Here is a 13,899-nt window from a genome sequence, read left to right as displayed (position 1 = left end):
AAAAAAGAAAATCAAATAGAATGCGCCGTTGGGTCGGATTCGGGTTGGAAACCGCTCGTCGTCGGGATTGGGTTCACGCGGAATGTCAAGTTCCTTTTTTTTATTTCTTCACTGTCTGTGTGTGTACGTGTGTGTGTGTGTGTGTGTGTGTGTTGGTAGGCCGATTGTTATCTTGTGGTCTGATTATTTATTCGACCATTTTTCAATTATTTCATCCAACCAATCAATCGCTTTCTTTCTTTTGGCGCCAAAAATAATTTTTCAAAAAATAATAAAATGTTATTTTAAATTATTTTTTCCTTTTTTATTTGAAATAAAATTTAAAAAAAGAAAAAAGAAAATTGCCTTGGAAACACGACGAGCGACCGGACTCTTTCGTCGGCTCAGACGACCGGGGCACAGCCAAGTCAAGAAGTGGTGTGTGGACGGCGGGATAGAGACGTGAGTGAGCGTGAGTGTGTTGCCAAGGGAGGCGAAATAGAGACCGGGGAAGATAAAATAAAATTTTAAAAAAAGAAATAGGCACGAAATGCGTTTTCTCTCTTCCATTTGAAAACAAATAAAAATTCCGAACGATAATTTAAAATATTCACGATGGTCCCAAAAATAATCAGCTGACTCGAAGGTGTCGCAGAGTACAAATAAATAAATACCGAGAAATACAAATTCAAACTGTCCAGGAAGGCCAGCAGCAATAAGCAGGGCCCCGCCCATGTCCACAGAAAAACTCCCGAACAAGAAAACCGGTCGATCGTCGTACGAACGAACGAACGAGTGGGGTGGGGGCTACATAGTAATGTGTGTATAATGACGCTAAACAAGTATCGTCCATGTCAACTGATGGAAAAAGAGAATTCAAAAAAAAAACCAGGAAGAAAGAAATGTATTAAGGAAACAATAAAATACAATGAGGGCTGCTGCTGTACACATCTCCCTATTATATAAAATCTTTCAGTCACGAACTTGTGTGTCGGTATAATATATATATTTCTTTTCAGAAATTTTTCCCCGTTCGCCAAAAAATAAATAATTATTTAAAAAAAGGCCATTGCCGGTATCATATAACCACTGGCCCGGCTCAAACTCTCTCGGGAGAGATGAACAAAAATTCTATCGGGACCCGTTGGGTTTTATGTTTGACCTTGAAAATTTTTTTTTTGTCGTGTAAGCCGCGAGAAAATAATAAAAACAGGCGGAATAATATACATCAAGGCCTAGAAACTTGTACAGACGATATATAGCATTTCATACGTAATAATAATGTCTAGGGCCATACGGGTCTCGAACAGTGTCATATAAATTTCACGATTTTATACGTTCGACCCACTTTCGATTATTTCTCATCTTCACAAAATGTCACTATATATTTGAATACAATAATAAATGTACATTATTTTTTCAAAAGTGATCTGCTTTTTACTATGCCTTTCACTTGTGTCAAGGCTGAAGAAATACAATAAAATATTTGACATTTTTGTCTTATTCCCACTGGTTTGTAATGATAGTCTTTTTTTTTTGAATAAATTTATAAATTTATTTTTTTCGGCGGGATCAACCCCTTTTCCATCCAACACACCATTTCCGCCATTCTTTTGTTTTCCCATGTCAATCACGGTCGTAGCAGCAGTAGTAGTAGAGGGGCTCCCGTTGATTGCCAACTGCTACCGACTGAGAGAAAGTTTTCGGTCCGAGTAGTAGTTCCATATAACTTTTTTTCTTTCTTAGCGGGAACCCCTAAATTTGTTTGTTTTTTCTCTCTACTACTACTGCGTGGGGTCAATTTTTTTACACGACTCTCACTTCCTTTGATATTATTACACGGAAGCAAAAAAAAATCATCATAATAATAATTAATTAAAATTTTACGAAAAAAGAATTTTTTCTAGTCGGTTATATAAATATTGACTTTCATTTTATTTCTTCCGGCTGGAGGATTATATGTTTGTGTAGGCTTATAATAGAAAATCTCCCAATAAATCCCTGAAAAATCATTGAAACGAAATGATTTAAATTGGTCACGTAGGAAGCATGCATATAAATTTTAAAAAAGAAACAAATCCTTGTGTATAGTGTATAAGCTCTCTAGCTCTATCCACACACGCGCGAATGGAACGAACGAACGAACGAACGAAGAAGAAGGTCATTTGTCCCGCGTGATCGCCATCAGGCCTGCTGGTATAACGATTTTTATCTCTTCATTTTTTCTGGCCTTGGAAACCGGTACAACACACACACACACACACAACAACCCCGAAAAACACGAAACCGAAAATTATTTTTATGGGCGTGAGTGTGTTATGTGAAGTGATGAACGCGCTCAGCCAAAGAAGAAAAACCCATGTCGGCCAAAAAATATAATTTTTCGATTCAAAACAAAAATAATATGCAAATTTATATCGAAATAAACAAAAAAAAAATTTAAGTTCGTGAAAAAAAAGGGAGTGCCGCGGGAGCCTGCGTGAAGAAACATTGGCCACATCACAGCAGGGCAAAAAGAGACAGTGTCCTTTTTTGAGCGCAGCCACACGTAGTCCAAACGGAGTCAATTGCTGGCCGAAAAATAATTTTTTCCCGGGCGAAATATATAATATAATAAAATTGCATCCCACCAACAACACAGAATCAGAAAGAGATATAATCTCTGATTCTCTCTCTCTAATAATAATAAGAAGCTCATAATAATAATAACGGGGGGGGGGGGGGTAGAGAAAGGGGGGGATCAAGTTTCGTCTTGTGCTCAACAGCTGCCGTTGTGTTTTTTTTCCTACCCAAAAGTAAATCTCCTCAAAAAGATATTTGAGATGAAGAATTTTCCAGAGACGAAAAATATAATATAATAATTCATTTATTATACATTAAATAATTATCAAGAATATAATAAAAGATCTTAATTTATATTAGGCTTTCGCTCGTGTGCATTTTCACGACGCGCGTTCCATTAGCAGATTTTTCGGGAAAAATCTTTTTTGGCAGTAAGAAAACTACACGCGAAAAAAAGAAAAAAAAGAAAGGGCCATATAAAAATCCAAAGTGGCCGTTATCCATTTTGGCGAAAAATTCAAATATATATAAAAGATAAACACACATACAAAAAAGTCGATTCACCAAATTTGGTTTTAGCGCGAAAGAAAAAGGACTTTTTTTTCCCAAAAATAATTTCAGATGCAATAACATTTAAATAGGAGCCTACTATAAAATAACGAGCCTAAAGGTCACACACGGTTGAAAAAGTTTAGTTGTAAAAATAAAATAAAATAAAAATAAATAAAAGTCTTTTGGCGTTTTCAGGGTTTTCTGCGCCTGGCGGTTTTTATTTGGCTGTTGCTGGGCGAATTCGTTGCCAGAGGTTTTTCTGTGTGCTGGTAGTGGTGTGCGTACGTGTGTACTGCTGCCGTCTAACTCCGCCCTTTTAGTAGCAGCTCCCAACGGACAAGAACAGCAGCAGAGACGGCCTTGTTATATAAGTTTATAGGACACACAGTTGAGCAGAGAGAATAAATAACTAACGGAATAATCACCCAGTAGACATTTTCTTCATTGGAAATCATTTCACAAGACAAAAAAAAAAATAGGAAAATTTGAAGAAACAAAATAAAAGAAAACAGGATCCATTGATGATGATGATTTGCATATCATTAGAATTTCCAACTGATAAACAAGTACAAACTCACACAAGGAAGCAGGGGGGTGGCTTGGGAACGTCTCTAACAAACTCGAAAACAAAAAAGTTGACCAAAAAAATTTTATTTAAATGAATTTAAAACCAAAAAAAAACAAAATAAAATAACCAGAACTCACTGAATACATTATATATAAAAAAAGGGTTAGACAATTTCAAACTAGTAAATAGAAAGAAAAAAAAACGATGTAGTAGTTGCTCGTCTGGTCTTATATTATTTATTTGGCTCAAGAATAATATACAATGAAAATGCGGATTATAATGACGTAGTCTCTCTCACCCCCCTCTCTCCTTATATATATATTTTTTGCTGCTATAAACGCGAAAAAAAAATTATATTATAACCGGGAAAAGAAAATTTGAATATTTGAGGAGAGGGGGGGTGCTCTTATTACACGTGAACTGTAAAAAAGAGAAAGCGCCGAAATATAAAAACTCCCCCTCCTCACCTCTATTATATAGTCGAGTCTGGTCTAAAGATCCGTGCGAAAAAGTGTGTTGTGTTTTTATTGTTAGCCTAAATATATATATATATATAGCAGCCGGCGAATATAGTATAGCTCCTCTTCCTGTGTGTTATGTGTGTGTGTGTGTGTGTACTAGCTATATATGACCACGTGAATGAGGAGCTGCGGCCAACTGGGAGCAACTCTTTTTTTCCAACGGGGGTTGAGTCATCGTTGTGGCATAACAAGCATTTCATGACGCAACAACGACTACTACTACGTAATATATTAATATAAAGAAAAAACGAATAAGTTTGTTTCTTTTAAATATAATTTCAATTGATAAAATTTCATTTGGCGAAAAATAAAAATTCCTTTGCAGGTCATCATCTGTAATATTTACGGCTCCGTTATATTTTTGAAAATAAAAAAAGTTTGAACTGGCCATTAGAATAGAAACACAGCGCACATACAAAGTGTGTGTATACGCTATCCGCTGGTTGGAATATCAATTTAACTCTTTTTTTTTGGGTGGGGGGGGGGGTTGCCTTTAGAGTTTATGTAGGCCTTCATTCATTCGTTATCGGATGGTGGACATTGTTGACGTCCAATCTCTTCCAGCTCGAGATTTATGTCCGCCTCGTCTAATGTATGGAGAGCCCAGCTATATAGTGAGAGTGTAGCTACACACAGCAATCTCAATAAATATCATTTTTTCTTTTTTTGAAAAATTATAGACTTTTTTTCGCGCATTCTTTTGGAAGGAGTTTGTCGTCGTGAAAGAATTTTTTATTACCCGCACATTCATCAACTGCCGATAGGAACAACTTTCTTTTTCCGTCTATATTTTAGGGTTTAAAATTTCAGGGGGGTCGAATTCCGGAACCGGAAGGTTTTTTATTTAAACAATAGTTGGGGGTAAATATAAATTTAAATAATATGAGAACATTTTTCGAAACCCATTACCACCACCACCCAGCAGCGACCCAACAATAACAGCAGCAGTTCAGCTCATCTGCATATTATGCGTAGGAACTTTATCCGTTGGACATTCCATTCCCCCTTCTATTATTCCAAATTTTTTTTAATTAGAAAAAAAAAGCCTTTCACGAAAAGACGCGTTCGAATTTTTGGTTACCCCCCCTTCTCTTCTCTTACGTGTTGTTGTTCTCTTCAACCCCCAAATGGGACCATTTTTTGTGTGTGTTATGGGAGGGGTTTAAATATATAATGGAACATTCCATCTCCCCTAGGACATTTAGAAACTGGAACTGAATACCTTTTCCCAGCCCTTCCCACCCCTTTTTTATTTCTTAGAGATATAAGATGATGTGGTCCATTATTTAAATTTACACATTTTGGGTGGGTACAACAAAAACGACTACGATCGTCACCGGTCATTTTTTGGTTCTTTTGATCAAATTCTTCGGCGATTCCTTTGAAATTTGAATATGGGGGGGTCTGAAATTTTTCGGAAGAGATAATTGAATAATTTTGTTTGTGTTGGGGACTGGGAGATGAGCAAAAAAACTGGTCTGGGCATGTCTAATCACGCGTGTGATGGGAGGCATAGGGTGGTGGCGACCAACCGGTTTAGTTAGGCCTATTGTCCTTGGGGCGGCTTGGAAAAGAGCAGCAACGGTTATTGAAAATTTAATTTATTCAAACTTTTTTAAATTTTTCTTTCTTATTCGAATAATAAAAATCACGAAAGAGGGCAGCAGGGCGTCGCCACAGATGAATACATCACACGGACAACAACATGGCGTCCCCTCTTCTTATTGCGTGGTCTCTTATTGGTCGCATTAAAGATAAATATATTTATAAAAAACCCCTGTGGATATAATAACTGGTTTCTCTCCCCTTTGGATGAAATATTCAACATGATAGTAGGCCAGTCACAGGCTTATATACAGCGGTCATCTTGCTCCATAATTAAATTCAATTTCATTGATTTTTATATAACGACGGGAAATGACGGCGGATGTAGACGCCCAAGGTGAAACCGGGGGTAGGTAAACAAAACAAAAAAAAATTCGTTCAAAATTCTTCTCACGAATCCCGCAGACTATATCGAAATAAAAAAAAAATTCCCCGTGAAAAATCATTTACACGAGGAGAAGAAATAATTCCGCTCGGCTAAACAGGAACCCACACACGCAGTTAATATAACCGGTGAATTTGAAGGCGTTGCGTTTATATTTGACTGGATTCGATGAATTCAGTCGCCAAAAAGACAATGTGGTGGTGGCCATTTCCAGTTGATTTTGTATACCCAAAATAAGGAAATTTGGCGTATACAAAAATAGTTTGGCAAAATACAAAAAGGAACTTTGGAACAGCACACGACATTTCGGCCAAAAAGGGAAGTGAAAAAAAACAAGTATGGGCGAATGAAATAAACACAAAGAGAGAAGAGAGAGAAAGACCCAATACTAATAAGGTGATTGGGTCGTCAAGGTCAATCTTTTCTTTATAGACTTGTTACGTGTGTTTATATACATTTTAAACATTGTACTACCAGCATCACGGTCGAAGGCTGTGTGTACTTAACCACCATCTCCTTTATAACCAAATGCACGGATAAAATTGATTTAATTTGAAAAACAAAATTCGTGAAAAATGTTCGTTTCAATCTTTTCTCGAGAAATAAAATCAAATAGATAAGAGTTTTAGGGGGGTGGGCCAGGCCCATAAAAATGTCCAGCACTCGAAAAGCCTGTGGAAAAAAAAAGATGGTGGTTGGCTACAGTGGTCGATATCGGTCGGCGGCGTATTGCGTCACGTCGACACAAAATCTTCCGCCATTTCTGTGAGTGTGTGTCCTCGGCGACCATCGTCGTTCCCTTTTTTTTGTTGCATCTTCTTCTTTTTTGGCTTTTCTTCTTTTCCTCCCGCTCGGCAACCGCCCGCGTGAAATGTTTTTTCTTCCGTCGTCCTATTCGCAGCGACGACACATCGATCGGCTGATAAATAAATTCCGCAACTGATGTAGCAGCAGCCAGCCAGCCCCATGCATTTATAGCTTCTCTCTACTGCTGTTATATAGCTCTATTTCCTTATAGACATCAAATGGATGGGCTTCTTCTTCTTCGGGGTCTACTTTGGCAGAGTGTGTCCCCCCCCACAAAGTCAGCACAGAGAAGAAAAAAGATATTTATAGAGTTCATCGAGTCCAAAGACTTTTGCTTTTATATATTTCATTTAATATCAAAAAAGAAAAAAAACGAATTTGGTGATGTCACATGGCGATATAACAAAGGAGAGACATTGTCGCCCAGGCTTTATAGATCAATCCTGTTTTATATGTGTGTGTGTGTGTATGATCCCGGGGACTAAATGTGAAAGGCCTTTTTCCTTATCGTTACATCAGAGGAGCATTTTACATAGAGTGGACGCCAGGGTATATGTTGCGTCATTTTCATTTTTCTTTTCTATCGATCGATTTTTTCAACCCGTGGGGGAAATGATTTGTTCCAGGGTTAAATAATTGCCCATCTTTATTTATATTCCATATAACAAATCTTATACTGCTTTATTATAGATAGGCAATCGAATTTGATGGATATACACAGCAGCACAGAAAGAAAGGAACGAATAATCCATAGAGCCTTGGGGGGGAATATATATAAATGGGTTAGACATTTCCGCAAATATGACTCTGCGGGAGCGAGCCTAGCAACCGAATGCCAATATCTACTAAACTGGTCACATACACAGCAGCAGCAGCAGCACTTAAATGATGCTGGGATATATTATGACTATCAAGTTTTTCCGTATCAAATTATCTATTTGACAAGAAGCTAATTTAGCCTATGGCAACACGATTCGTGACGCAAGTATACGCATACGCGAATTTTCTTCCTTAGTTTGGTCAAAAAAAAAACACCAGCCGCTCCATTGCGACATTAAATTCGTCTATGCAAATGCAATGGCGTCAGTCAGCAGACCCTGCGTGGCCAGGGCTTTTTAAGCGACGCGACTTTATGGTTGGACATTTTGTTTTATATTTTTTTCTTTCTCGAAACATTCCAAAAGTTTGTTTGAGCCGTCGACGACACGTTCCAGTAAATTATATCGAGAGATAGGCATCTCGTTTCGCAATAATATGCAAATTTCTCCCCCTCTTTAATTGTTTTTTCTTTGTTTTTTTCGGCGGGGTCTAAATGATTCAACTTATTTCGGTAAAGATTTATTGGGCTTGGTGTCACATCTGTTGGACTATACGTATCAAATAAAAATCGACGCCCAAAAAAGTATAGACTAATACTACGTGAGTGGAATTCGTGACTGTCTTATGGAATTACATTTAAATTTCGAAACGATTAAATTTAAACAAAAAGGCGTGAAAACAAAAATCGCCGAATAAATTAAGCACGACTGACTCGCTAAAATGTTTTTAATCTAAACCAGTTTATATTATTATCGCCAATCGAATATTCCCAAACTCGTTTTTATATAACAACCAAAATTTCGAATCAAAACCAAATTTGGAATTGGCTTAAAAAAAATACCAATTGGCCCGTATTATATACCTGGGCGATTGTTATTTTCCGACTATAGTCTCAAATCGGCACACGCATTTATTCATTTCAAATGTTATATATAAAATCCTCAGCACTCTGCATCGTCCATCTCTCAACACACTCGACTGATTTTCGCTGTTGGCTGCCCGTCCCTCGAGTGTGTGTTTGTTTGAGCAGCACCCGGCACAAGAAGAGCTTCAACAAACTTTGCGATTACGCTCCTCTCGTCTCCTGCGCGTGTATAGTCTGACCCTTCCTTCCTCTTTTTTGCTCATCACCCCCTGTGTGCGAATCATGTGTGCTGCTCCACTCTATCCCTCACTCGACCGTATTTATTCAATACAGCAGCAGCAGCAGCAGCTCTCGCTGACGCCCAGTTTTTCCTTTGACCGTTTTATCTATCAAATTTCCCAGTGCTGCTGTGCTGTGCTGTGCTGTCCGCCGATGGTGTTGGCCAATGTTCGGCCAGCCGGGCAAAGTTGGGAGAGACCCTGTAATAATCAGGAGCACAACTCCTATTTTGCATAGGAGAGAAAGGCTACTCTCTCTCTCTCTACTCTACTCGACCTCGTTTCAAATGCCCCCGAGCTATACCACCCCCTCCTTTAGGGGGCTCCTATTCCGCTCAAACGCTCCAACTCTTATACACCCTAGCTGTGTGCAGATAGGAGCCGAGGAGGAGGAGGAGAGTCATTAAAGACATCAAACAGGTCCATCGAGTTTCGCTCCGCGCGCTCCTGTCTCATATACAAATTTAGCAACTACTAAGGATCCATTCGCATTTATAGCGAGTAGTAGGAAGGAGAAAATTGATGGCACGCGCCCCGGCGACATATGAAAATCGACTCGACGGTACAGGAGCAGCAGGACTGCAACTGGGTATACGAGGAATTTACAGTATCGATCGATTGCTCCTGCCCCCCTCCTCCTAGCCGGGGATCCTACGTACAGTCTAATAAGAAACTCGCCCCTTCTTGTATAATAATAATGACTATGTCTAGTTATATAGTAGTAGGAGCTCTCTGAATCGCTTTAGGAGGCCAGTTGGGCCGCATTAGGAGCCTGACTTGATTTCCACTTCACAAAACGGTCCGTCTATTTCGGCTCGACACTTCCTGATATAGACAGAGTCATTTTGAATGGGCTTATTAGGGCTATTAGGAGCCGGCGGCGGCTCCTGATTGAGCCGTTTGGATGAGCAACACTTGGCCCACTTCAAAGGCCTCCACCGGAATGAAATAAGAGTTCCGCTCATCAATGAATAGACAATAAATGGATTTATTTAAATACCCCTCCCTCCACCCCCCAGAAAAAGGGGGGGGGGGAGATAGAAAGTTGAAACCCACCCACCTTTATAGTTTGAAACTGTATATAGCTCCTCCATGCCAAACTGTGATGGAGTGGGTATAATTGAAAGACAAAAAACGCGCCTGGGATATAATATATACGTTACACGACGGTTGGACTTGCCGGAAGTTTCACGACTCAAGCGTTCGGGACGAGGGTGGATTTCCGTTTTTACAAGTCGCAGTTTCGCATATCCGCAACGTACTACGTATAGGCCAGCAGCAGATATTGGCAATATTGGCCATCATACCGAGTTACAAGTGCTCAACTCGGAATAGATATATATTTCGTTATACATATTACGTGCGTTTTTGGCCAGCAGTTTTCATCTCTTGTTACTCGGATAGATGTCATCGTATATATTAGATGCGCCATCACTATATACTGTCGTATCGAATGTTTTCATCTAAATTGCGGGACAGAGTCAACAAGGGGAAAATTTCATCAAAGTCTTCCTATATGATTAAATCCCCTTGTATTATTCCTATAAGGTGCTGCTGCAATCGTCATTTCCCTTGTATACACTCGGGTTTTTATCGGTCGTTTAAAAAACCGCCGTTGGTGGTCCTCGGGAAAAAAAAAACAACACAAAAAAATGACGCGAGTAAATAAATAAAACTGAATTTTTCCTTCTTTCATAGTCATTGAAATAATAAAAGAGTCGACAGCCCCGAATAAAGAGCTTAGATATATACCCCCACACACACATGGGTATATATATATATAGCTCCTACACGTCACAGCGAGATTGAAGCGAAATAATGCAACTGTGTGTGTGTGTGTGGAAGGAGGAATAGTTGGTAGCACAGTCGTAGTAGTAGTTGTGTCTTGATATGTCTGTAAAAGAGTTTCGGGTTAGAGTGTATAGAGAGTCGCGGTTGTTGTTGTTGCTATGGCCCCCGGAAACACGTAGCAAAGATTTCCAGCGCTGCTGCTGCTGCTGCTGCTACGTATAGTACATGCCAACCCTCGAAATGTTTCACAGACGGAAATGCTTTACACGTTTCTCTTACTTCACCCCCCTCACTCACTCACTTTTTTTTTTACTCCAGCCCAGGACGGGAGGGGGTTGCGTGTGAATACAAACCTGTTCCCTGGGCAAAAAAGAGAGGGGGGGGGGGGGAGAAAAGAAAGTTGAAGCAACTTCTTTTTTTTTTTGCTGGGTGCTATACGCGAATACCGTCGCAAACAGGAAATAAAAAAAACAGTTAGAACGTATAGGAAAGAAAAAAGACTTAAAACTTTTTGTTTGTTTGCAGCCGCTTCTGGTATACAATAAGGAGCTGGCTGCTCTATGATATCAGGATGCTACTCCTGACTCCTGGAACTTATTTCCTTCTTTCTCTCGTTGTCAAGGAAGAACAGGGGGGGGGGGGAGAAAAAAGAAACCGGAAAGCTTCACAGTCTCTTTTTTTTTCTTTTACGAGGGAAAATAAAAACTTCTTTCGCCGACTGCTGGCAGAATGGTGATCTAACTGCAACGTTGACATACCCAAGAGGTAGCACCGGGTGTGATGCATTGCGGCTTCCTTCCTCTCTCTCTCTTGTCAGTGCGAAAAGAATGACAAAACATCCATCATGATATTCACTATAGAAAAGCATCCAAATACTTTCATCTTTTTTTATTTATTTCTTATACAAGAATTGTCACGTTGGTATATCAACATGGAAACCTGCAGCATCCAGTATTTCCACTAAAAAAAGAAATTCCTTTTTCTATTTGTTTTGTTTTTGGGAGAGACATTTTGGACACTCTGGAGCGAAACAAAAAGGGACGGACGGTTACGCACGATTCTGGACGGATATGTACGTGTTGTTTTTTAAGTAACATCACACTCTTTGATAAAAAGGAAAAAATGCTGAATTGTCAAATGGTGTGCAAAAAGGTATAACTAACTACCAGATCAGCCGCGTAAAGGCACTGTGTGCTGAGAAAATGTTTACGATGGGAAATAATTCACATAAAGAAAGGGAAATATGAGACCTTGTGAGGCTACCATGCAAAGTATCTCATGAATATGGAAAGGCACAACGGCAGGATCATTGCAGAAAGGGTTGTGGAGATTTGACTGCTGCCGTTGCAACCATCTTGAGCGCAGTAGCATTCCTCCCAGTAAACACCATTCTCCTTCACTCCCCAATTACACACACCTGTCACACCTGTGTCGGCCACAGATGCACAGCGACGGATGACCTGTCTCCAGCGTCCATCCCCTGAGATAGACACAAAATTATGTTTAAAATTCCTGGCATTAAATTGGGTGGTTGATTTAGGTCTTACAGACAAAGCTTCGGGGACCCTGCTGCGTGATTTTTACACAGAACGTTCCTGGTGTAACAGATTCATCGCTGTTGCAGTCTACGGGAATACTTTTTCTAGTGTCAAACAATTTGTAGGCCCCACAATTGTCTTGCCCTTTGGCATCTTGGCTGGAAGAACACTGGTGACACTTGATGGGAAAACCTGTGGAGAAATAAAAACGACATTGTGTGCTCAATTCAGGTAAACAACATGGAGTGTCGATTTCATACCTGATTGGACGAATAAGGTGATGACGAACAACTGAATCAACACAATTTGGGTAGCCATTGAAAGAATCAAGTGAGATTCACTTGCTGTTTTAAAATAGGTATACTTGATATTATTTAAAAAATTTGCATTTATAAAAAGGTGATCAAAAAAACGCCACCGCCCAAAACAATTCTGTTGAGGAACTTTCAAGATACACGGTTGCCACGTTCATCTCGAGTCGATGAAAATTTTAATTAAAAAAAAAAAAACATTTTTAAATTTAAATTTTTGCTTTGAAAAAAGATAAAGAAAGAAATCTCTTTTACACGATTTTATTTTTCATAATACGATCACGGTGAAATTCAATACATCAATGAATCGAGGTGCGTGTCAGATATAAAACGAGGAAATATTTCGTTTCCTTGTGTGGAAAGGCCAATAAAGCAAAGAAAATAATAAATCAGCGACTTAAAAACAATCGTTTATTTTCTACAGGTGTGTAGTCGTTTTCATTTCACTGATAAAAAGGCACTTTATGGACGGCGTAAAAATTCAGGCGGTTGGACGGCTTGAATGGAATGAATAAAATGGCTTGAGATTCATATTACTATGATGTGGAGATAAATCAGATAGATTACACACATTACAACCTGTTGAGGTGGTATAGGGCTAAAACTAAGGAAACAGAACCTAACATCATGAGATTCAAAGGTAGCATTGAGCTGGCGGCATTACATCCATCCTTGCTGTTGCAGGTACAGCTTTCAATGTGAATGTTGAATGTCCCTGATCTTTGAAGGCAGTAACGTTCATCTCCACCGATACCAGGCTCTCCAAGCCTGGCACAAGAGCGAATGTATCTCCACTCTCCATTCACCTTCTGACGGATTTTTCTGCACATGGTAGCCTTCACACCTGGTAGGTGAGTTACTTCAGGGAAGGTGGCACAGTCGAAAAAGGGTGTGGATGTGTTGTCAAATGGATCAGCACATTTGGGATCTTCCAAGGATCTGCATACCCAACATTTGATACCAGTACCTAATGGAAATAAAAGAAAACAGGTTAGCTTCAAAATTCTTCGTTTAAGATCATGAGCATTTTTGTATTTTTAAGACGCTGGAAAACGTCAAAACAAGCACACGTTCAAATCGCTTTACAGTGGATTCGGTGACATTTTATAAACACGGCAAAATAAAAATTTCAATTGCTTGATTTTTGTAATAGTAAACAAATGATATACCTTCTCTGATAGCAAATAAATAAAATATAACAATGCTGGCGAACACGCCCAAGGATCGAATCGGTGCCATTTCTTAAATTTTTATTCAAGACAGGTGAGACAGCGTTGCGATGTCACGTCAAGCGCGAACAAAGTAATGACTTCATATA

The 13,899-nt window shown here is 39.2% G+C and overlaps 2 protein-coding genes across 2 annotated transcripts; both read right to left on the bottom strand.

Annotated features, from left to right (window-relative positions):
- Positions 1 to 11,605: 11,605 nt before the first annotated feature.
- Positions 11,606 to 12,729, bottom strand: LOC124349115. Its single transcript, XM_046799628.1, has 3 exons — positions 12,531 to 12,729; positions 12,280 to 12,462; positions 11,606 to 12,212 (listed from the first exon to the last, which is right to left on the bottom strand). The coding sequence occupies exons 1-3, from the start codon at positions 12,586 to 12,588 to the stop codon at positions 11,992 to 11,994; spliced, it is 462 nt and encodes a 153-aa protein (XP_046655584.1). The 5' UTR covers positions 12,589 to 12,729; the 3' UTR covers positions 11,606 to 11,991.
- A 246-nt stretch (positions 12,730 to 12,975) lies between these two features.
- LOC124349113 lies at positions 12,976 to 13,894 on the bottom strand. Its single transcript, XM_046799627.1, has 2 exons — positions 13,751 to 13,894; positions 12,976 to 13,548 (listed from the first exon to the last, which is right to left on the bottom strand). Exons 1-2 carry the CDS (start codon positions 13,818 to 13,820, stop codon positions 13,154 to 13,156), a joined length of 465 nt encoding a protein of 154 aa, XP_046655583.1. The 5' UTR covers positions 13,821 to 13,894; the 3' UTR covers positions 12,976 to 13,153.
- Between the last annotated feature and the right edge of the window lie 5 nt (positions 13,895 to 13,899).

The sequence above is a fragment of the Daphnia pulicaria genome, chromosome 7, assembly GCF_021234035.1.
Source record: "Daphnia pulicaria isolate SC F1-1A chromosome 7, SC_F0-13Bv2, whole genome shotgun sequence".
Classification (NCBI taxonomy): domain Eukaryota; kingdom Metazoa; phylum Arthropoda; class Branchiopoda; order Diplostraca; family Daphniidae; genus Daphnia; species Daphnia pulicaria.
This window is presented reverse-complemented; position numbering and strand designations above follow the sequence as displayed.

What these genes read in the sequence shown, in the direction of transcription:
- LOC124349115 (XM_046799628.1), bottom strand. Translation starts at nt 12,588, where the DNA reads ATGGCTACCCAAATTGTGTTGATTCAGTTGTTCGTCATCACCTTATTC. An exon ending in CACCTTATTCGTCCAATCAG is followed by an intron (nt 12,463 to 12,530) that starts GTATGAAATCGA and finishes ATTTCTCCACAG; the next exon opens with GTTTTCCCATCAAGTGTCAC. An exon ending in GGGTCCCCGAAGCTTTGTCT is followed by an intron (nt 12,213 to 12,279) that starts GTAAGACCTAAA and finishes TGTCTATCTCAG; the next exon opens with GGGATGGACGCTGGAGACAG.
- LOC124349113 (XM_046799627.1), bottom strand. Translation starts at nt 13,820, where the DNA reads ATGGCACCGATTCGATCCTTGGGCGTGTTCGCCAGCATTGTTATATTT. An exon ending in TTTATTTGCTATCAGAGAAG is followed by an intron (nt 13,549 to 13,750) that starts GTATATCATTTG and finishes TATTTCCATTAG; the next exon opens with GTACTGGTATCAAATGTTGG.